The 23,659-nt window shown below is 47.7% G+C and overlaps 3 protein-coding genes across 5 annotated transcripts in view; 1 reads left to right on the forward strand and 2 right to left on the reverse strand.

Moving 5' to 3' along the window:
• Positions 1 to 988: 988 nt before the first annotated feature.
• On the reverse strand, positions 989 to 13,655 carry IMMT (inner membrane mitochondrial protein). Of its 2 annotated transcripts, XM_048943590.1 has the most exons (15): positions 13,486 to 13,655; positions 11,417 to 11,493; positions 11,032 to 11,221; positions 9,913 to 10,033; positions 9,255 to 9,335; positions 8,648 to 8,743; positions 8,348 to 8,484; positions 7,559 to 7,662; positions 6,467 to 6,602; positions 5,674 to 5,803; positions 4,408 to 4,422; positions 3,247 to 3,470; positions 2,829 to 2,960; positions 2,298 to 2,427; positions 989 to 1,954 (listed from the first exon to the last, which is right to left on the reverse strand). In XM_048943590.1, the coding sequence occupies exons 1-15, from the start codon at positions 13,528 to 13,530 to the stop codon at positions 1,347 to 1,349; spliced, it is 2,226 nt and encodes a 741-aa protein (XP_048799547.1). In that variant the 5' UTR covers positions 13,531 to 13,655; the 3' UTR covers positions 989 to 1,346. The 2 variants fall into 2 exon arrangements, with proteins under 2 accessions (XP_048799547.1, XP_048799548.1); XM_048943591.1 differs by lacking the exon at positions 4,408 to 4,422.
• A 78-nt stretch (positions 13,656 to 13,733) lies between these two features.
• MRPL35 (mitochondrial ribosomal protein L35) lies at positions 13,734 to 15,363 on the forward strand. 2 transcript variants are annotated; one of them, XM_048943600.1, is made up of 4 exons: positions 13,734 to 13,898; positions 14,025 to 14,178; positions 14,562 to 14,706; positions 15,092 to 15,363. In XM_048943600.1, exons 1-4 carry the CDS (start codon positions 13,865 to 13,867, stop codon positions 15,278 to 15,280), a joined length of 522 nt encoding a protein of 173 aa, XP_048799557.1. In that variant the 5' UTR covers positions 13,734 to 13,864; the 3' UTR covers positions 15,281 to 15,363. The 2 variants fall into 2 exon arrangements, with proteins under 2 accessions (XP_048799557.1, XP_048799558.1); XM_048943601.1 differs by having other exon boundaries at positions 13,757 to 13,879.
• Positions 15,364 to 18,502: 3,139 nt separating this feature from the next.
• The window catches only part of REEP1 (receptor accessory protein 1), a 60,148-nt gene continuing 54,991 nt past the window's right edge, over positions 18,503 to 23,659 (reverse strand). Inside the window, exon 10 of the mRNA XM_048943595.1 lies at positions 18,503 to 20,917. Coding sequence (XP_048799552.1) covers positions 20,846 to 20,917 — 72 coding nt within the window. The 3' untranslated portion in view covers positions 18,503 to 20,845. The remainder of the gene's footprint in view (positions 20,918 to 23,659) is intronic.

Genomic DNA, 23,659 nt, shown 5'->3' on the forward strand with positions numbered 1-23,659 from the left:
CTGTTAATTCTCATCCATTTGGTGTTGGGGACAGGCTTTGGACTGTAGAGGAGAAACTGCCACTTGTTTCAGCCTCTGTACAGCTGGATGCTGTGTCTAATAAATGGCTGAATTCTGGCAATCTCTGTCCAAAAAGCATTGGTTACGAAGTGCTGCTGATCTGGGAGAGGCCACGAGGTAACCTGTTCTCAGCTTGCAGAGGAATCTTGGTAGGCTTTTTGAGGTAATTTATTATGAACTTGCAAAGGTCCTTTTCCTGATGGTGCTGAAACATATCCCAGTGGTGGAGGAGTTAACAGCCACTTCCCTTCATAAAAAATAAAACCTTGGTGGGTGTAATGCTGCAGGAAAAGTCCTGACTGCTGTGAAGGCAGCTTAGGGATCAGTCAGTAATGAGACTGGGAGACAGCAGCTGCTAAAGGTTGAACTACAGCTTGAAGTCTGAAAGTGTTTGCAGAACAGTAAAAGATTTGTAAGGCTGAGTAAAGCTGTTTGAAGGCAATGTTTGCTCTAGGAAGTAAATGTTCACTGGTTAGGGGCATCAAAGACAGAGAGCTGCTGTTTGGTGCCTCTTCTACCACCAATTTAACAGAACAGCAAGTAGCCAAAGCCACAGCCATTCACTTCAGCTACTGGGTGCTGAGTTTCATCACTGCCTTCAGTGCTGGTGAGAATTAAGGCAGTGCTGAGAGCCAGGGAAGGAAGGAGCTTGTTCTTTGTGGGTTAGCGAGGCTGAACCGAAGTCTGGCTTGTAGCCTGGTGCACCTGCTCTGAAACTGCATAACAGGTCTAATAAAAACCACACAGGGTAGGTGTCCACCATAATGCCTGCTCTACATACATTTGTCAAAGTTGTACTCCCAAAGCAGTGAACTCTGAGAACAGGATTAGTACAGAGATGAAGCCTTGTCGTCTTCAGCTCACTGAGAAAAGCAGTTCCTGCATGGCAGCTGTCTTTGCTATGAAGGAGGAAACTGAAAAGCAGGGAGAGTGGTTGAAGCCTTATTTTATTCAGCTGACAACGTGGCAAATCAATAATGATAGGTTACAAACATTTTGGTTGGATCACAAGCCTGCTTGATAAGATGGGGAAACAAAATAGTTACACAGATTGTGAAGAAGCTTCCTGAAGTCGGTGGTCATGATAACGCAAAACCGGTACAAATACAACAGGTGGTAAATTAAATACAGTGCAAGGAAACAGGACGGGACCCACGCTTTAACGCTTCCAGCCCGCCCCCACCAGCTGGTTGGTTTGCAACCCTTAGGAGCTCACCCTTGGAGGTCATTGGGTTTCTCTGCAGCGTGAGCAACTGCTGAACTGCCTCTGAACCAACAGTCCGAGCTCACTGCACTTGAGTTGTTCCCAGCCCCACAGCGCTGGCGTATGCTGTCAGGATATCCACTATCTGTTTGGTTTCGAGGGTCATTCGAGCTTCAGTCAGCCAGTCGTGTGCAACTCTCCTGGACTCTCCTCTTAACTGGTTGACGAATTTAGCTGCCAGCTCCAGATCTCCGTGTTCAATGCAGTAGGAAGCGTAAGACAGTAATTTAAAGGTATCGAGGTCATCGGGGCTGAGCTCGGTTGGCGGCTTCAGCTGTTGAGGATGGAACACAAGAAGGGACTGCAGGTATGACAGGAAGTACTGATACAAGCTGTTTCTTGTTTCGTCAATCATAGCCACTCTTTTTGCCAGTTTTTGGACTGTGTAGAAACGTGCTCTGAGGGCCTCTTCGCTGTACACTCCTCGTGTCAGAGACTCCTGGGGGAGGGCTGCTGTTAAGGCTTCTGTAAAGGCGTTGTCAGAGCAGCTGGCCTTGATGGCCTTCACTGCGCTCTCCAGTGGCTCTGTGGGGCTGTCACCAGAGGCTGTCTTCATGCAGTATTTGAGTGCCTCCACAGAAAGCCACAGCTGATGGGCCTTTCTGGCCTCCTCTTCTGCTACTGCATGACCTGCAAAGTAAGTCAAAGGGGCTCTCAGTTGGGGCACACAGACAGAAAAAACATGGAATACAAAAGCTTTCAAGCAGCTAAAGCCATCCCTCTGAACACTTCCTAAAGCAGCCACCCCCTTGCCACCTGCTCACAGCAAGTCTGTTCCACACCTCAGGGTCAGAGTCCCTGCCAACAGAGCAAAGCTGTGGCTTTGGCAGAACCAGCTTTGGACTCTGCAGCTGGGATTTATTGAGTACTCAGCCAAGGGCAAACCAGCAGCCACATGGCTGATCCAGTGTTCAGGCACCAGATTTGGATAAGAACCGTGACTGCTCCTTAAAGAGATGAGATCTGTGCTCACTCTCAACTGCTTGCTCAATTCCTTTCAGCCTGGCGTAGGCAGTGTTTATATCCAGCGTGAAGTTGTCAAGCTGCTCCTGAGTAAGGCGTCGGAATTGCATTTCTTGCTCGCTGAGTTTCTCCGACAAGTTCTGCAATAGATATGTACATCATCAGGCCAGAAAGAGCTCTTTAACTAACTGTATTCAACCTCTTTGTAAGATATGTTTCTGTATGCTTTTGTTCTTGCTACAGACAACACACATAGTAAATACACTGGTAATAAGTCTTTTTAAGGTGGTGAAATTAACAGTTAATGAATTTCTAATTACCAAATTTTCACATATAGCCGAGGAGCTTAAGACAACTCAGCATAAAACCTACATGCTGAAGGACTTCTTCATCTCCCGCAGATGAGGAGATTCCCTCTCCAGCTCCCACTGAGTGTTCCAGAAGATGGTTCACATCTCCTCCAGCAAAATGTTGCGAGGCTTCACCACCAGCATTTTAGCCAAATTCCCACTCAGCCCCTGGGGGAACTCCTCTGCCTCACCTGCTCAAATTCCACCTTCAGCTCCTGTTCCTGGATCTTAAGAACATCCCGCAGGTGATCGGTGTGGGCAGCTGCCTGCCGCCGGAGCTGCGTCCTCATTTCGCTCTCCATCACCTCTCGGACCTCTTCAACCTGCACACAATTAAACAGCTGCTATTGCACTGCACTTGTTACCCATCAGGGTACATTTTCATAGAAGTGTTACAGATTTAAGCTCACATTTCATCTTACAGAGCTGTCAAGGGCCACTCTTACAGATAAGCCTTTTCCTAAAGATTGCAAAGAGCAGCCATTCTACATCTGAAGAAGCTTCCCCACTCAAAACCTCCCTTCCACGCTTAGCAAGGCAGGGGGGCCTCAACCCGAAGCCCCCTGCTGCTCCCTGTGCCCCTCTTCAAGGTGAGTTCCACCACTTTACCTTCTTCTCCTGTTCTATTTCAATCTCGCTTTTGTGATGCTCCAGTGCTTTCGCCACAGCTGCCTCAAGTGCCTTTTTGTCTTCAAGTTTTTGCTTCTCCAGGGCCAACTCGATGTGCTGCTGCTCCCTGACGCGCTGCTCAGCCAGCTCCTTGTTCAGCTGGTCGATGCGACGATGTGCGTGTGCAATCAGAGAATTCAAGTCGTCTGTTGACAGCTGCCCAGCTGAAAAACAACTGGGTGTTAGAAAGGGCTGCAGAGAAGCTGCCCCACCTCCCCCTGGAGAGCTCCAAGGGTCCACACTCAGTTGACCTGTGAGCCCCTTTTAGGAGATGCTGACTGGTGGTAATGCTCACCCGATGCTCCTTTCTGAACCAAATCTGCAAGTACTTCCTATCACTTGGAGAAAAATTACCATAGTTCAATCGAATCATTCACATCTATGACTTACGCTCTTCAGCAGTTCTCCAGGCCAACTGTTCACAGCCAGATTTGCTATTTGTTATCTGGTGCAGCAGTGCTCGTGTCTGACCCGGAAGCTGAGCAGCACCACTAGGGAGCTCAGCAGTTGAAATTACTGCTATTATAAAATAAAGCTGGGGTTTACTCCAGTTCTAAAATTTAGTTTTCTTTGATCAAAAGGAAGAAAAAAAAAAAAGAAAATCAACCTCAGAATCGAGAGTAAATCAATCATGAAGATGAAATTCAAATTCAGTTGATTGATTTGGTGACCTAGCTCAGAGCACCCAGGCATGCTGGCAGTATCGCAGGAGCTGGCCTCAATCAGGCCAGAAGTTGGGCCTTCCAATTAGAATTAACCACTGTTAATTAGAATTGATTAGTTTCTGTTTCTTATTGGAATCTCAGGAGCTCAACTGGTGACTGGCTGAAATTAACAAAGCAAATGGAAGAGTGGCTTTCAGATGCAAACCACACTCACCTGGCAAGTGAGAGCTGCTAGGCAAAGTCTGGTTTAAGCTGCACATGCAGAACTAGTGGGAAGGATCCCAAAGCACAGCCCAGTCTGAAATGTTTCAGGGATACTTTTCACCACTTTGTTGACACTGTGTATAATTTAAAGTGGTGCACCACACAAACATAAAAAAGGACAAAGAGGAAAGAGAGAACATTCACAAGACCAGGAAAAGTTGCAGGAACTCACCTAGATCACTTATGTCTGCAACAGAAAGAGGAGAGGATGGAAAAGTTAATGCACATTCACTATAGCAGTCAGTCGTGCTAAAGTAAAGAGACAACTAACAACTTCTGCTCTAGAATGATCCAAGGCTTCAGGAGTTTAAGAACAGTGTGTTGACTCCAGAGATCTCTCTATGTTACAAGCAAGATGTAACCTGAAACATCCTCACCACAGCTGCCTTTGGAAACCCACAGATGAACCTTCAGGTTCAGCCAAAGTGAGGAATACAAGTTTGGAGTAAAGAAGTGCAACAGGACACTGAGAATTTCCAGGTTTTTAGCAATGAGGAGCAGTTGGTTAAGAGACAAATTTCCAAGCAGCAGTGAGAGCCACTATCAGGTCAGTCCTGTACACTTCGTAGGGTCACAGTGGTGTGAAACTGAACGCCTGGAAGCTGCCAGGAGGTTCCCTCTCAGAAAAGCAGTGCTCACAACACTCAGGACATCCTTCCCTTATCCTGCATTAGGAATGGCAGCTCCATCTCCAGAACCCAAAATCCTGTTTTCTTCAGAATTAATACCTCAGAAGATTGTACATAAGAGACAGCACAGCAAATTGCAAAGTTTGTTAACCTAGCAAGTTTTTCTAACTTCTTAAAAGTAAAGACCCTGAGCGTTCCAGAGACCTAGTGTTTTCATTTAGCTTTGAAGGCTCGTTTGTGGACTAACCTTCATGTTTCTAGAGCATTAAGTACTATTAAGAAAGAGGATCACAGATGATGAGCTGACTTACTTAAGCCACAAGTACTTAATTGTGAACCTGACTTCTTCCCTGCTTGCCTGATGTGGTATCTGAACCTTCCAGCAACTCCAAGTGATACATTTATCCCTCTAGTGAGGCTGAAAGATTCTAACTGTACTTCTGGATCACATTTCTTGCTTCACTTTTTTCTTTTATAAGGAAAGAAGGAAAGAATTCCAGCTGAAAAACCCAAGCACCTCAAAAACATGGGTGTACCAGATGTCAGACATCAGACAAAGAACTGTAGCAGCTGGAAAACACCATGCAGCCATTCACTGCTTCTGTTACTCCAGATCAGCTCTTGTGTCACTCTCATTTAGAACTAACACAGCAGGATGAGTAAAGTATGTGAAGAGCAGTGAATTCGCTCTTTCAGTCATTTAAAAAGAATCAGGAAGCTCAGAATCAGGGAATCCTGAAAGCAGACACTGTTACAGCTGCTCTATGACCTGCTCTATGGTTACTTCACTGCCGTCACCCCAGACTTACTGAGCCCCTTCCAGCCCGGCTGCACATCGGGGGTGATGCTGTCGAGCTCTTTCTGAAACTCCTCTCTTGCTGTAGCCACAAGTTCGTGATACTGAGCCACAATCTTGGCCTCAGACTGCGCTGCCTGAACCTGTAACAAACAAAAAAGGACACTGGCTTATCTTTCAAGGCATGGAGACTTCATCTAAGAGCAAACCTGAGTTAGTGGCAGAGATCTTTATCCTCACTTGGGGAAAAGCTGGCCTGTGATATCAAGCCTCTTACATAAAGTAACTCTTCACACCAACTGCACAGATCTACTTCTCCACATGCACACTCTCTTTATAGTCAATCTGTAGCCCAGAAAAAAAACAAGATAGTATCTTAAACTCAGTAGCTGCCTTTAAAGATAACCAGCTCTACTCCTTCATTACAGAATGTTTTCTGCCATCAGAGCAGTGCTGCTATCACACAGCCCCAGCAGGGAGCTGCCCAACCCTCAGTAAGTTCCCTACTCCCACTCTTAAGTGAAATTCTCCACTGAGAATGCATCAGAGGAATCAATTATCCTGCAAAGGGACATGATTTCAACTTGACTTTTCATCATCTATTTCCTGAGCTGTAAAGTGATCTACCCACAAAGTCATCAGCAGACTCCTCCCCAACCTGATGATTATATAGGTGTGCCCCAGATCCAAAGAAACAAGTTCCTTCTCAAGGTTAAAAAGTAACCTTCTCAGCAGTGAGCCCTAAGTCTCACTCGCTGCCACGGAGTCCTCGTTCTAATGCTGATGAAGAACAGCTGAAGCATTACCTTTTTCACTACGTTGTCCAAGTCAACTATCATATGATGAAGATTTTCCTCTGCAGCAATAATGTGAGCTTTGGCTCCTGGGATCTGAGACTTCTTGGCATTCTCAATTACTCCTTTTGTTTTCTCTAACTCCTCTCTGAAAAGAAAAGAAGCTGCTGATTATAACGCATAATGGTCTTACTGCATAACCCCAGAGTAAAGATCACTTTATGCTGTCTATTTCTACAGGAAGAACTCCTTGATAACCAGTGGGTGCACTGGTGATGCTTTAAAAGTTGGACTTGGTGATCTGAGAGGTTTCTTCCTAAAGATTCTACCAGCCTGTACACAGCCTACAACTGTGCTGCTTCAAAGATGTTCCCCTCTATTTCCTATTGCCCCCTCAGCCTCAGAAGCGTTCAGGAGTTCCCAAATTTATTTCTATCCTCACTACAAGAACAGCTTTTGCCCATCAACTTACTTGTGCTGCTGCAATCACTGCATAATGACCTGATGTACATCAGTGTAATTTATAGAGAACCTGAGGTTGCGAGCAGTGCCTCGCTTCAGAATTCAGGTTTTCACTAAGCACACATCTCAGAAATATCCAGCCTTATGGGCAGCTCTGCTGAAGGATGGAACCAACAAACAGCACTGTAAGAATTCTACATCACAGCTAGGAGAAGCTAATGATTTAATTTTACACTGCAGCTACGAGAAGCTAATGATGTTACTGACTCAACAGACACAGAGTGCAGCAATGGAATTCTTACAGTAGGCATAATAATGATTAAATTATCCAAAATGATATTAAAAGGATTATGGCTGATTGTCTTATTTAATCTTACTTGAACTAACCAACACTGTATGTAAGTACAGACAGCAGGTAAGTTCTTACAGAGAGAAATGAGTGTCGTACCACGTGGTAGGCACCTAAGATGTGCAGGCAGCAGACCTGCAGATATTCACCAATAGATATTCACCCTATTTTAATGATGTGAACAAACACATCAACTCATCGCACACAAGTGATGCTACTTTCTGTCTAGAAACTCATCTACTGGCTGCCAGCCCACGCGCGCTGTGTTTTGTGTCGTAAAGCCAGGGACTCACTTGGCTTTCAGAAGGACATCAGCAGCTTCATCCACTGCCCTCCTTCGATCTTTCAGAGCCTCCTCCAGAGTGCGCCACTGAGCTGATTTCTTCTCCCCAGCGCTCTGAGAAGCAACACGTTTTTCATCAGTGTTATGACAATCCCTACATTACAAAATCACCCCACAGATAGCATCCAAGATTCAGAATCTGCAATGCTCACTTCACTCAGCCTGAGAAAATGCTTTTGTTTCACCAACAACACAGCTTGAAGCTCTAAGAATTTCTTCCTTCCAACGTTTTGTTTTGGCTTTGATCCTTGACGTTGTGATTAACCACCCCATTACACCCTCTGCAACAGAACTTACCAGGAAGCAGCAGTCCTACACAAAGTGGGACATCAGCACACCAGAACCACAAGCTGCTATTGCTCACAACCCCTACCCATCTCTAGACAATGCAAAGCCATTCCAGACCAGGAATAGAACAATATTCTAGGAAGACTTAGGCAAAAGGAATGGTTTGACAGAATTGTCTTGGGGTGTCACACTGTTCAGCCTGACAACAAGGAGCTTGGGAATCAAAATACCACAAGACATTGAAGATTATCAGCATGTTGACTTAACTTTTCTACTCACAGAAAGGGAATGAGTTGGAGGGAAAAACATGTCAAAAGCAGAAGCACTTTACTATTAAATCATACATTTTGCAAGTGGGAAGATCAGGTAAAACTGTGACAAAGATGAAACCTCAGATTTTAACTACAAGATGAATTGCTGCTGAGCACAAGTCCCCAGCTGCCCAATTTACCTCTGAGTCATCCATTGCCTCCTTCAGTATCTGCAAGTGAGCATTCACTGCTTGCACAGCAGATTCCTGTGCAGTGATTGCCTGAAGTGTTATACGAGCCGTAGAGCTCAGGGCTCCTTCCAACGTTGCTGCAAGGGCTGGAAAAAATACTGGAATTAACTGAAGACTCATCACTGCAGTGCCACATTACATCTCAAACGTAGCCTTACAATTTTCTGTGGCCCACAGGAGTTGGTCAGTTGGGAAACAATTCCTTAGTCCCTTACAGTGTGTGTGGGAAAACTCCAGGTATGGATTTACCTGAGATCTTCTCTTGCTCCTCTTTGTCTTGCTGGGCAAGACGAGCTGCAACTTCGTCTGGTGATCGTTCTTTTATAGCATGGGAGCCCTCGTGTTCTTTATAAAAGCAGAGAAATTGTTTAAGCATCAGATTCAACTGTTCCATCCCAACTGCTGTACAGACCACTTGTAGGAAGTAACTTTCTTTTTAAAATTGACTTTGGTAGTTAGCATCATTTTATACATCTGACTTCCGAACAAAGCCGTACCAAAACTACCTCAAGCTTTTTTGTATCCATAACTGTAAAGTGAAGGTGCTGCACTTGGCCCTGCAGAGCTCTTCTAAAGCACGGTCAGAAAGCCACCAACAGCAGAGGCAAACTGGGCCGTGCAGCTTCCATTCAGCAGACAGGCAGACCCTCCCCTCACATCCATCCCTGTAACTCTCCCCACCATCAATCTCACTTGCTCACCATGCTGAAAATCTATTAACAAATGATGGAAGATCTACAAAAGGCACAAAGAGTGCTTCTCAAAAATGACAAATATCGACCCAGAACCAAGAATCGGTGCGTTTGAAGCGACAAGACTTTGATTTTCTGTGTGGAATTCATGCAGTCTTTTTCACCTTCTTCAGTCTGTATCCCCGGAGCTGGCACCGACACGGCTACCCCTGTTGCAGAGATGATCTGTGCTGCAGCTGTGCCTGCTGTTAAGGACAGTTACAGAACTGAAACAGTTAGTATGCACTACAGTGAGAACAGGGAAATAATAAACACTGGGTTTTTCCTCTGGAGGAACATTATTTGGGCTTTCATGTTATTATTTACAGAAAAGGAGACAGCATTAATTACACACACACAAATCTTCACCTGACATGACAGATAAAGGAACAAAGATGACAACTGTGGCTCTATGTTCCTTTTAATCTGGCTTTACAAGCAGCTCAAGAATTATCTCAATTAAGCCATACTACAGTTGCTTAAGAAAAAGAGAGAACATCTCAAGAGTCCAGCATCCACAGTGAGCCTTGTATGTAGAACTATGGAGCACAGTCATTTATATTAGATTCCAAATATTCTAAGGAACATAAACTTAACTAAGCAAAAACAGCTCAAGCCTTTCTGGGCAAATTTCCCTATGATTAAAAAGAATATTAATTCTAAAAACCTACAGCATACACATCTGCAACCATTCCCAAAGCCTATCTTCACCTGCTGTGGGATGCATGGTACAAGAGAACATTTGCACTTCTGCTTCTCTCTGTGTGACATTCTGTAAGTTACCTTCTTTTTCCTCTGAAGGAGCAACAGCTTCTGTTTTGCTGGTCTGGGATTTGGGAGCAGGCTGTTTGGATTCTTTCATTACTTCTGCTACGGATGAGATCTTCAGTGGACCTTGTTGTACCTCGAGAACCAAGAGTAAGAAATACTGTCAGTTTTCCAAACAGTTTTTGTGTGTCACCAACTCCACTGAATGGCAAACAATACTTCCACATCCAGACAGCTGTATCGTAAATCCAGCCTTCAAAGTACAAATGAGAATGACAGCGAGGCCATCTAATTTTTCACCTTGATTTTTAATTTAGAGAGAATGCTTATAATTTTCATTCCTGCAAAGCTGAACATTCAGTAGTGGCAGTTTCTCCTACAAATAAAAATGAGTTAAGGTATGTATACAAAGCTACACTGTCATATTCAAAACGTGCCAAACATTTCTCCTATAAAGAAATGTTGAGGGAACTGGGCTTGTTTAGCTTAGAGAAGAAAAGGCTCCAGGAAGACCTCACTGTGTCCTTCCAGTACTTGAAGGGAGCATATAAACAGGAGGGGAAACGGCTGTTTACAAGGGTGGATAGTGATAGGACAAGGGGGAATGGTTTTAAACTGAAGCAGGGGAGGTTTAGGTCAGATATTAGGAGGAAGTTTTTCACACAGAGGCTGGTGACGCACTGGAACAGGTTGCCCAAGGAGGCTGTGGATGCCCCATCCCTGGAGGCATTCAAGGCCAGGCTGGATGTGGCTCTGGGCAGCCTGGTCTGGTGATTGGTGACCCTGCACATAGCAGGGGGTTGGAACTGGGTGATCATTGTGGGCCTTTTCAACCCAGGCCGTTCTACGATCATTCCATTATAAAGGGAAATGTACAAGCAGCACTGTTACACAGTAGTCAGCAGTGGTTCTATTGAATCAGTAATTCATGAGATGAGTTTGAAACAGGAAGGGACCCACAGTGTGGTTCGGTATCATCTCAAAGAGTAACAATCTAAACCAAAAGTGCTCAGTTCATAATTCTTAAACCTAGTGCATAACAAAACTGGTTGGAATTTGAAAACTAAGAGCAGATCTCTCTCTAAACAAGGAAAAGTGAAGTGTGCAGGAGGGCGGTGAATGGGAGCCGCTTACCGGTTTCTTTGGCATGGGCACACTGTAAGGCGCAGGACCGAGCGCCATCTCAAACAGTTTGTCAGAGTAGGGAATGGCTTTCTCTACATTCTCCCGGAAACGTGGGTCGTAGCTGGCATACAGGACGGTTCCCCCTACTCCTCCACCCACAAACAAGACGCTGGCACCAATGATTTTGCCTACAGAACCGCTGGAGGGAAAGGGAGAAAGAGCAAAAATGACGTAAATCCCACTGTACGACAAGAAAGCCTCCAACAGATTTTAAAACTTCAGCCTACGCCTGGGAACACCCACTGTGATCCAGAAGGCGGCCACCAACCCAAGGGTGTGGGACAGACCAAGGGATGGAAGCATCACCTCCACCCCTCCAAACCCTCCGACGCACCTGGACTCCCCCGACGTGGTCGCATATCCGCAGCTCAGTCGTGGCGGACGGAGCGCTGCCCTCCTGCACCGGCAGTTCTGTGAGGGGTGGAGGAGAGCAAAGTCAGGCAGTGAGCACATCTCAGCCTCTCCTCATCCCAACGCACAGCAGCTCAGCTCGGTCTGAGAGCTACGGCTGCTTGTACGCTTGCAGCTCCTTCACGAGACACAAACACGTTTCAAACACGCAGCCACTTTCAAGACAGAGATCTGATTATATTATAAATGAAATTACCATGTGAGGAGAGATATTTTACCATATTCTACTTAGCAGAGATAACATTACCTAAGATTTTTATCTCCTATTTTACCTCAAAATGAAGATTTACCAGAAAGACCGGTTAAGCAGTGGGTTGACATAAATCTGACCTAAGAAGCCAGGCAGACAGCACAGACCCCTGCACAGGGCACTGGGAACAGCTGCTGCCATTTCTTCCTCCTACTCAGCACTCCTGTGCTATTTAATTTACCTAACTCTTGGAAAGCTCCTTGTTTTACATTAATTACCTGCTATTGCATTGCTACAAAAACCACTCCACAAGGTACATCACACCTTCCCTGCAGCCAACAGAACGGCAGGGACTCCAGAATTTGAGATGATCCACATAATTAACAAGCCCTGCCTCGCACACAAGTGCTTCATGCATAGCCTCAAGCAGCGACACAGAGAGCACAACCTCATTCTCTGCATTCATTCAGTCCAAGCTAAACCTCCCGCTCCCCTCTGGCTGCCCCATAACAGCTCAGGCTGCCCAGGGCTCAAACCAACCTGGCCTTAAGCACCTCCAGAGACAGGGCACCCCCAGCATTCTGGGCAATCTGTAAGGTCCTTCCCAACCCAAACCATCCTGTGATTCCATGACTTGCAAAGGTGACACGAGATGCACTGACAGAAGGAGCAGCTGATGTGCTTACAGCTGCAAGTGGATGGATTTCAGTGATGGCTGAGGGAGCGGTCAGGTGAGAAAGGGCTGAACTTCACCAACACTGGAAGGAAACCCGGGGGAAGGCTGAGCCTTGCAAAGTTTACAGTGCCTGGGTGACCCATCAGCAACACACAACGCACACAGAACGCTGTGCTGAGACTGTCAGACCTTAACAGGGCAAAGGCACTGGAACAGGTTGCCCAAGGAGGCTGTGGATGCCCTGTCCCTGGAGGCATCCAAGGCCAGGCTGGATGTGGCTCTGGGCAGCCTGGTCTGCTGGTTGGTGACCCTGCACATAGCAGGGGGTTGGAACTGGATGATCACTGTGGTCCTTTTCAGCTCAGGCCATTCTATGATTGTATGATTCAAAGCACAGCACCTGATTTCCAGCACTGTGCAGCCGTTCTGGACATGCTCTCGCGCATGCACAGAGCTCTATGTGACAAACACCAGCGGAAGTCTGGTTTCCATCTCTCAGCTCAGACTTTCCACAGGCCCTGATCTCAGAGCGCACCGGCTGCCCTTGGCCGGAGCCCCACAGCCTCATTCAGTGGCGGTTTCCCTCAGCCAACGGCCGGCCCAGGCCTCGATGCGGGACCGCCGCGAGGCGCCCACCCCCCGCAAGGTCACGTCCTTCCCGCCGCCGCCAGGCCCGCCGTCCCGCCGCCCGGCAGCCGGCCGAGCGCCGCCACCTCCGGGCCCACCCGGCTCCATCCGGGTCACCCAAGCGGACTCCGAGGACCGTCACGCCTCGCGGCCGCCGCTTCCCGCCGCCCTACGCAAATCAGGCCGCGCCGCACGCCGGTACTCGTAGTGCAGCCCAGGAGCGAGCTGACGGCTCCCGCCCGCCGCGGCGTCCCATTGGCTCTCACGGCCGTCCCTCAGAAACCGAGCGGCCAATCGCGGCGGCCGCGTGGGGAGTCATTCAGAGCAGATGGGGCCGCGGCTGGAGAACGCGCTGCTCCTCAGCGCCTCAACCGCATGCCCCACAGCGCGCTGCCACCGTCAGCCAGAGGGCAGACGCCACTCATACCGACTGGTGGCGCTTCTCCCAGGAGGCCGCGCGTCTTCTCCCTCCCGCTCCGCTCCGTTCAGCCCCGCTCACCTGCGCGGCCACCGCGACCCCCGCTCGCTGACAGGCCCGCAGCATCGCCTCGGAACCGGCGGCGGCCGAGGGCAGGCTGCAGGAAGGCGCCGCTCACGAGAACTCCCAGCGCCTCCCGCCTCCGCCCCTCACCGCGAGCAGGGCACGGTGCGCATGCGCGGACCGCCCCTCCCGTGGGGGGCGTGGCCCCCGCTTCGAGAGAGTGACGGGCGACGCTCCCAATCAGAGAGGAACGAGCGGGTCACGTGCTCGGTCCGCCATTTTAGAAAGCGCCCGGAGGGGGCCGCGCTCCTCCCAGCGGGGACGCGGCGCTCTGCAGCCGTGTGTTGGCGCGGCCCGGCCTGATCTCCGCCGGCTGCCGTAGGCTGGGCGCGGGGACATGGCGGCAGCGGCGGTGCGAGGGGCTCTGGCGGGTCTGTGTGTGAGGAACGGGAGGGGAGCGGGAGGGAGGCATGCGGCCATGTCGGAGGAGGGGGTGCCCGTGAAATGGCGGCGGCCCGGGGCCGCTCGGCGCTGCTGAAGGCCGTCTCTCTCCGCAGGGATGCTGCGGCCGCTCGCGCGCTGGGCTCCCGTCGCTGCGGGACGAACCGCGTCCGTCCACTGCTGCCACAGCCGAGCGCGGGCGGCGGCTCCGCTGGGGAAACCGCTGACCCTCGGCATCGTGCCCGGCGGGGGTTCCGCGCTGCTCAGCAGGTACGGGGCTGGCCGTGCCGCCCATCCGACCCGGCCTTGAGTACCGCAGTGCCAGGGCATCGCAGCCCTCTGGGCAGGGCATGTCCTGGCATCTAACCTAAATCTCCCCTCTGTGAGAGGTTTTATTATTCATCCTTATTTTGTTACTCCCTCCCGACCTGCCGTTATCACGCTATGTAGAAGTCAGTCGCTCTACTGCTCATAAGCTCCCTTCAAGTACTGGGAGGCTGCTGTGAGGTTTCCCAGACCCTTCTCAAAGCTAAACAAATCCAGATATATCCTCCAAATAACTTCTGAATACCAGTACAGCTGAGTGTTTACAGTTTAGCATTTAACCACATTTACATTCCTGTTGTATTACCTCCTCCTTCTGTTGTCTTCAGACTCACACCTCTACTTCCAAACCTACTTCAGCAGCCCGTAAGGCCTCTCACTTACTGTAGTCTACGGAAGGGAAAGAGGAAGTCTGTGAAAGCTGTTGTTAAGAGGTTTCTCCGACTGCACAATGGTCTTTGGGTTAGGAGAAAGGTACGATTTTGTTTTGTTCTGGTATTATAAACCTATTTAAAACAATGGGCTCATTGAGGGTGGTGATGCACTGGAACAGGTTGCCCAAGGAGGCTGTGGATGCCCCATCCCTGCAGGCATCCAAGGCCAGGCTGGATGTGGCTCTGGGCAGCCTGGTGTGCTGGTTGGCAACCTGCACATAGCAGGGGGTTGGAACTGGATGATCTTTGTGGTCCTTTTCAACCCAGGCCATTCTATGATTCATTGCTTTTGTTCTGATGGACAGAGCTGGTATGGAAGTGTGCATCTCCTCCACTTCCTGAAAGTGGGGGATTTATGCTAGTTTGCTTATGGGTATTGCAATATGTGTGTATTGGCAGCAACTCACTGTGTATTTCCTATGCAGTCTGGTTACAAGAAGAGATTGTGGAAGAAGTCTACTGCCCAGAAGAAGCGCTTGAGAGAGTTTGTGTTGTGCAACAGAACGCAGTGTAAACTCCTGGATAAGATGACCACTTCTTTCTGGAAAAGAAGAAATTGGTATGTTGATGATCCCTACCAGAAGTATCACGACCGCACAAATCTTCCTCTGTAGGAATCTGTAATTATTTTATAAATAAACATATGCGTATCATCTGCTCAGAAGTATGGCCCAAAATAAAGGAATAGTAAAGACTACTTTGAGGAACAACTTGTGTTTTACTTGGCAGTGATGACAGCCAGACTTGTCACCTGCGTGTTCAGATGTCTGGTGGTTTCCTACGATTGTGTTTAACATAATGTTTGTGGATGAATGCAGTCTAAACATTACTAAAAGACAGTGAATAATTAAACATATTTAATCTTGAGTTTTGTTAAAAGAAACACGTTTAACTTAAGGATATTCTTTGTCTCTGCTTCTTGGTAGCTCGCTACAAGGAACCTTCCTTAGGCATGGGAAGAAAGGAGAGAGGGATTCCAGAGTTGCTGCCTGTTATTGTGCCATGCAAACTCTTGCCCTGTTTCCATGTTAGCACCCACAGTTACGTGCAGTTTTGCTAACTTACTTAAAGAGGCATTAGCCAAATTTCTTAACAGAACCTTCCTTGTAGGACTCAATTTTGTCTCTTTTGTTGGTTCTTGAGTAGTGGAGTAGATTTGCTGGGTCCTCACACCATCACAGAATCACAGAATGGCCTGGGTTGAAAAGGACCACAAAGCTCATCCAGTTCCAACCCCCTGCTATGTGCAGGGTCACCAACCAGCAGACCAGGCTGCCCAGAGCCACATCCAGCCTGGCCTTGAATGCCTGCAGGGATGGGGCATCCACAGCCTCCTTGGGCAACCTGTTCCAGTGCATTACCACCCTCTGTGTGAAAAACTTCCTCCTAATATCTGACCTAAACCTCCTCTGTCTCACTTTAAAACCATTCCCCCTTGTCCTATCACCATCCACCCTCATAAACAGTTGTACCCCTCCTGTTTATACTCTCCCTTCAAATATCAAAAGGCCACAATGCGGTCTCAAGCAGTCAGTTTTAACATTCTCTTGTTCGTTACATGCTGTACATCTCAGTTTGTGTGCACAGGTGAAACAAGGCCAAGGATTTATCATAGGGTCCTTTTGCAGTGTAAACTGCAATGTAACTGGTCTGCTTTCACTTTCAAAGGGCCAGGGTAGGGGGTTTCTCACAAAACCAGTGACTTAAGTATGTGAAAAGCAGTTGCTTTCAGCAGCAGTTTGAACACATCCACTAGAAATGAGCCCATTATTAATTAGGCAGTCCCTGTTATCAGCTCCTGAGCCATCTGCAATAGTAAGAGATGGTTTGCTGCACACGGCTGTCGTGCATCAATGAATTCACTGGTTACTCAGAGTGTTCAGCAGCTGTATTTTTTCCAGTTCATCATACAGAAAAGTTGTGAAGGACATGCAGCACTGAGTACATCTATATACAGTCAGCCAAAAGTGAGAGTAAAAATCATACAGCGATCAAAGGAACGATTCTGGCCTGCCAGATACATTGAACAGACTACAGTTGTTTTGATTTTTCTTAAAGAAAAGATTAAGACTTTATTCAAGATACACATCAAGCAGTACAACAAAACCAGCAAAACATCCACCTCTGGAATGCTGTTGTCATTCTAGTGAGACATCACATCTACCGTTTATTTCATCGCGTCTCTTCTGCTGATCACAGGGAAGGCATCACGAGGTGCCCAGTGATGATCCTTACATAGTCTGTGTAACACAACTCCCAACACGGTGTTCTCTGCTATTTCAAGTACAGCACGAGGTGCATACAGGTACCCAAAGCGAACCAGAAGGCGGCTGTATTAACGAGCACTGTCACAAGTACGGGGGTTTTGTTGCTACACGAGAGCACTGCAGAGCAGTCAGAGGCAGCAGGTTGTTTACATGAGGCTAGGGGGCAGTGGATCTCTCCAAGCAGCTTTCTCATTCTCATTAAGAGTGAATAGCCTGATTTTCCTTTTCTGTCTGTGCTGGGTTTGCACTTACACAATTTAGATCAGTGTGGGGTTATTGCAATGATTGGTGGTGATACATGAAGTCCTAGCTGATGTGATCCTGATTCAGCAATCGCTGAGCACTAACTGCACTGACACTGGCCACAACAGCAAGAACGAAGGCACGGGGACTGCACTGAGCTGCTCTGAACTTACTGTGTTCACAACTGAGGTGTGTTTATGGTGCACTTGGTGAACTTACAGACTCATTTACCACAGACCATCTTCAGATGCAGTTTCCTTCCTTTCAGCATCAACTTAAAGTAACGCATGTTCCTTGTGCTGGTTAAAAGCCCTATTTTCTAGGGCTGACCTATTTGAAGCAGGCTCAGCACAAGCCAGCAGTGTGCAGCCAAGAGCTGAATGTATTTTGGGATGCATTAAACAGAACACAGCCAGCAGGTCAAGAGGTGATTCTCCCCTGTATTTAGCTTTGGTGCAGCCTCGTCTTGAATATTGCTTGCAGTTCTGGGCTGCACAACACAGAAAGGTTCTTGGAAGCATTCAGAGGAGGCACCAAAGCTGGTAGCAGGGCTGGAGGTGCATCCTGTGAGGAGGCTGAGGGCACTGAGGGGTTCCAGCCTGGAGACAAGAGTCTGAGAGGTGACCTCAGTGCTCCCTGCAGCGCCCTGGGGAGGGGAAACAGCGAGGTGCTGGGCTCTGCTCCTTCCTGGGAACTGGTGGCAGAAGGAGAATGGCACAGAGCTACGCCAGGGCCGGGCACTGGGAAACATTTCTGTACCATGAGAAGTCAGATAAAGGAACAAGTTTCTTCAAGGGCTGGCTGATAGCCCAAGCCTGCCAGCATTCAAGAGCCGTTTGGATGATGCTCTCAATGCCACGCGTTAACTTTTGGTCAGCCCTGCAGAGGTCAGGCAGTTGGACTCGATGGTAACTGTGGGTCCCTTCCAACTGAGCTATTTCATTCTATTCTCTTCAGGGTTACATTCTCCAGCCCATCTCTGCTAAGTCAGGTGTCTGCCAGCCCTGCAGGACTGCTGGTGGAGCCAGGCCCCTGTATCTGTACTTCTCTTAAGCTGGGGAATCCCAGATCTTGAAGCTATTTGAAACCATTGGCTTGCTTTTAGGAGAAGCAATCTGCAAGCTGTTAGCAGGGCTGCAGCCCTGAGCCTGAGCCGGGAGGAAGAGAAGAAGTGCTTCCCACCCCTACGCGCTGCAGAAGCCGCCACCTGTGAGCCCTGTGCTCACGTTCTGCAAACCCTTTGCCACGAGGGGTCAGCATGAGTGCAGGAAGGCGGCTTGCTGAATCACCTCGCTCCCGTGGCAGAGAAAAACTGCAACAAAAGACTTCACGTCTGATGTTTATTTTAAATAAATGCAAATAGCCGCAGGGTGAAGTGACAGAATGGGGGCAACACCTGTAAACAACCTGTGTGTGGAAAACGAGGAATCAAAAGCAAATGACCGTTCTCTTCCGTACACAGAACACAACAGCACAAAGTGGACGTGGGTCAGCATTCACATTTCTTGTCTATCTATACACAGATATACAGCTCCGTTGATAAATTAATACATTTCTGCCAGAGATATGAAAAGGTTTATTTTCCTCATTTATGCAATGAATGTTTGGAGAGATATAAGGCAACTCCCTTGTCAACAATTTCACCTCAGCACTTAAGAAAATCCAAACAGTCAAGTTGAAGTAAAACAGCAGATTAGACACATTTAATAATTTTAGTGAGAATCAATGTTAATACAGCATGTCTGAGAATAAAATTTATCAGCTGTTATGTGGCTCTATGTTTCGTGGGGTTTTTTGGCATAATTGAGTGCAAACTTGTCAGCTTTTTCTCTTATGGCAACCTATTGCATAGCAGGGAAACACGGCTTGCTTGCAACAGGATCTCATTTCTGCTAACTCTGCAGGCAGTTTTGCTATTTCTTTTTAATGTTTGCCAAAATGAATCAAACAAACTTTAAAGCTGCTTCAAAATAAAACACACAAGCTTAGCTCCTCCAAGCATTTGCTGAGTATCTTACAAGGACTGACTCTCTGCTATTTATGTTTGCTTTTTTCAGTGTATTTTCTGAAGGCTTCTTCCTTCTTACCCATTGGAAAACACAACTGAATTAGCACGTGTAAAGGAAACACAGCTCTCAGATAATGGGGCCAAACATGGTGGCAGACTCAGGAAATACCTGCTTGCTTTTTCCACTTCCTAACCAGGTGGGATAAACAGCAGTGTGTGCGCAGGGTTATTTCTCTCTTCCCCACGTGCACTGGAAGCTCTGGGGAGACCTCGAGGATGCATCAGGCAGGGACAGCTGGGCTGCTGATGCATATCTGGCAGAGAAAAGGTTTTAAAGGCCACTTCAGATTTATCTCTGAGCCTGATACACTCCAACCGGCCACTGGCATCCCAAGCTGCTGCACCTCAGGTTAATCGTACTTGTTGGGTTGTGGCCTGGCATCATCAGTGAGGGCACGTTCCACGTATGTAAAGCTAAATGCTTTCCTACTCTATGACACAGGTCCAAGAGCAAACACAAAGGGCCACGTAATTAACTTCTGTGTGAATTTCACATGCTTAACACTTACAAGAGACACCAACTTGAAGCACAAATACACAAACCCTACAACATCTTCCTCTTCTTTTATATTTCTCGTTATATATGGATACAAATACAACACTCCACCTGGTTCTCGTGGTTCTAACCAAACTCCATGCTACAGGCAAAACTCCAGGCTTCAAAAAGCAGCTGAGCCCCAGCGTCCTGCTCTGCTCGTGGAAGGAAAACTCCAGCACCACACCAGGAAAGCAGAACGCTGGGACTGGCACTGTTAGGGGAGAACAGTTCATTTTCCCCTGGAAGCGAGTCACTAAAGCAATTCTAATGTGCTGCTGCAGCTACTACACGACTGCCTTGCTCGTGCTCCAGAACTGCCAGTAGAACACTTGCCGCAAGCGATACGATCCAGTTTTGTAGCCGCCATCATTTTCCACACAATATTCTCCTGGCTCAGGATGATCAAAATTAAGACTCCCCCTTCATTACATTGTTGAAACCAATCATTTTCTCTTGCACATCTCTTCCTCATCCTAAGTTCTGTCTCTGTGTCTTTTTAGCACAATGATTTAATCAGAATACATTTGATCCACTCACAGAAACAGCTTGACAGCTCAGCTTTTCCTAATGACTCTTGGACATTTTCAAACAGCTAAAGCACTCAGGCATTTGTTACATCACTCACAGGCTTGAGGAGGAAGAGAGGGAAGAGAAATCCATGGCTTCTGCAAATCCACTTCCTTAATGATAAATAAATACACTGTCGAGTATCATCACGAGCAACTGATGACTTTTGTTGTTGCTGTGCATTCACAGAGCTGAGCTATGCAGACACAATGAGAACTGTCAATGTACAGCCTTAAGGACGAGTGTGAGTGGGGGAACACTGCAAACAAAACAAGAACTCTTCATCTGCAGGTGTCTGTCACACTGCCCTAACCGCTGCTGACAGACACGAGAAGCGTGGAACGGGGAACAGAGACAGGAGCGAGGGAGGCCATGTCTGCAATGCTGCACATCAAAGCACATCCATCCCACTGCTGCTTCCTACATTATGAACGAGTAGCTCCTTAAGGCAGAAGAGAGACATTCTGTGGATCTTGGTGCTATTGGCTCATTGCACTCACATTGTTTCAGTGGCAGAGGACGAGGTACTTTTCTTCCTGATGCGAGGTCTAAGGGTCCTAGGCGGTGCCTGCAGAAAAGCAAGAGAAAACTTCATTAGTTCATAGGAAATTCTTTCCTTCTTTCCTTAAAACTCACCTCTGTGGCACTTCTGTAGCAGTGATCCCGTCTCTGGCATGAAGAAAAAGAGAAGCCCATTTTGGCCCTCAAGATTGTTAATGAAGGATCAGTTGAGGATAAACTCCTTGAAGAGAACCATTATAGACCCTTACCTAGGTTACACCACCTATCACTCTGTCCTTAGCTGAGGGCACGGCCAAATACTGCCAGTAACACAAAGGTCAAAGCAGACAGGAGAAATTGGTGCAATTTGCATCGGCCATCAGCTCAAGACAGCAAACTGGTGGCAGGAAGCCCACTGCTGTTTCCCAGCCACCTTGCAGGGTCCAGCCCAGTTGTGAGTACCTTGGGGCATCCCAGAGCAGAAGGGGTCACCAGTGTGAAACACGCTGGGCTCTTGCTTGAGAGACTGGGTAGAATTTGTTGAAATGATTTGAGATGAGGACTACTGGAACTCCGCCTTGCAGCCAGCTGATGAGGACAGCTTTGAAAAGGAGCCCTTAAGCATGGAAATGTATGGAAAGACCCCCAGGCAAATCTGCCCAGGAGAACCATGGAACGCCCAAGAGGAGCCAGGTCAATTCCACGATTGGTTTACTCTGATTAGCTCCACTCTCCAGACTGAACTGACTGAGACAGAAATGACCTAGCAAGGCCAACAAAACAAATAAACAAAAAAACCCCACCAACCTCATCTGCACTGCATAATTCACTCTGCAGAGCTTTGGTATGGCACTGGGGCTCATCAGATTCACAACAAGAAGTGGTTACCACATGTTGCAAGGGAGCACAAAATCTCTATGTGGAAACCTAGCAAAGCATAGCAGATAACATTGCAAGGGCTGTTAAGCTCTTCTACTTCGTTTTCAGGAAAATCCAAGCTTTGTTTTCATTAACAGCATAAACCTATTTACCTGGAAGACCAAGACAGGGTCTTACCATTTGTAAAAGAAGTCCTAGTCATTTATATTTTATAGGACTGTCCAATCCAAGACCATGCTGTATTTCACATTCTTGTGATACAAAAGGTATAAATATTCATACAGATAGGGAACAAGATCACACTGAGGTTGTGTTCAGATTCCATCCTGCTTCCAAGTCTGATCTTTTACCCCACTCTGAGTCCCCAAAAGCACAAACAATCAGGGTAAGATGGCTGCATCCAGAAAGGCACGGCTAACAGACAATCTCAGAACCATTAAAGTTGGAAAAGACTTCTTAGATCATCCAGTCCAACCACCAACCCACCCCACCATGCCACTAACCGTGTCCCTCAGTGCCACATCTGCACAGTTCTCTGAACAGCTCCATGGACAGTGACTCCACCACCTCCCTGGGCAGCCTGTGACAATGCATCACCACTCTTTGGGAGAAGAAATTTTTCTTAACATCCAACCTGAACCTCCCTTGATGCAACTTGAGACCATTCTCTCTTGCCTTATCACTGTTAACGTGGGAGAAAAGGCCAACCCTCACTACACCACAATGTCCTTTCAGGGAGTTGCAGAGAGCAATAAGGTCTCCCCTGTGTCTGCTCTTCTCCAGACTGAACCATCCAGCTCCCTCAGCTGCTCCCCATAAGACTTGTTTATATAATACTTGTTTATTGCACTTCTCTGGACACACTCCAGGGCCTCCCTGTCTTTCTTTAGTGAGGGGCCCAACACTGATCACAGCACCTGATACAGCCTTATCAGTTCTCAGCACAGAGGGATGATCGCTTCCCTCCTTGTGCTGGCAACACTGTTTCTGATACAAGCCAGGATGCCATTGGTCTTCTTTGCCACTTGGGCACACTGCTGGCTCATGTTCAGATGCTACCAACTAACATCCCAGGGTGCTTTTCCTCTATGCAGCCTTCCAGCCACTCTGCCCTAAGCCTGTAGCACTGCATGGGGTTATTGTGACCAAAGCAGAGAACCCAGCACTTGGTCTTGTTGAACCTCTTACAACTGGCCTCAGCCCAGCTATCCAGCCTATCAAGGTCCCTCTGTAAGATTTTCCAACCCTCAGGCAAATCAACACTTCCTCCCATCTTGGTGTCATCTGCAAACTTACTGTGGGTGCAGTCAATCTTCTTGTCCTGCCATCAATAAAGATATTCAACAGGGCTGTGGTGATCGGTCACCAGCTGGATTTAACTCCACTCATCACCACTCTGTGGGCCCATTCCACCAGCCTTTTTTTTTACCCAGTGAAGAGCACATCTGTCTAAGCCATGAGCTGACAGGAGGAAAAAAGCTGCTGTGTATAGCAGTGAGGAATCCTGCCCAGATCCATAGATCCACTCAGACTCCCAAGTTGCTGGCTTAGAGCTGTTATCTTTAAGCCAGGAGCTCTGCAACACAGCCTGACAACCTGAGCAGTAAGTATTGCTTGAGAGAGGCTGCTCTCTGAGAAGCTAGACCACTCTTAAAGCACCCATCAACTGCTCAGTAAACACTTGAAATTGGGAATGAATAGCTGCTTGGAAGGCCACTTAGCAGCTCTTGTATAGAGTAGCTACAGAGACTGCACCTAACCACAGCAAGCTTTTGCTGAGAGCCACCAGAGCTACAACAGCCCACTGGAAGGACGTGGATAACTACTAGCCACACCACAGCCACACCACTCCTGCTCTCCCATACTGGCTTAGGGAAAGAGAAACAAACCCAGCTACCCCAGGGTGGAGTGCTGCTGGCTGCAATCTGAG

The sequence above is a fragment of the Lagopus muta genome, chromosome 4, assembly GCF_023343835.1.
Source record: "Lagopus muta isolate bLagMut1 chromosome 4, bLagMut1 primary, whole genome shotgun sequence".
NCBI classification, from domain to species: domain Eukaryota; kingdom Metazoa; phylum Chordata; class Aves; order Galliformes; family Phasianidae; genus Lagopus; species Lagopus muta.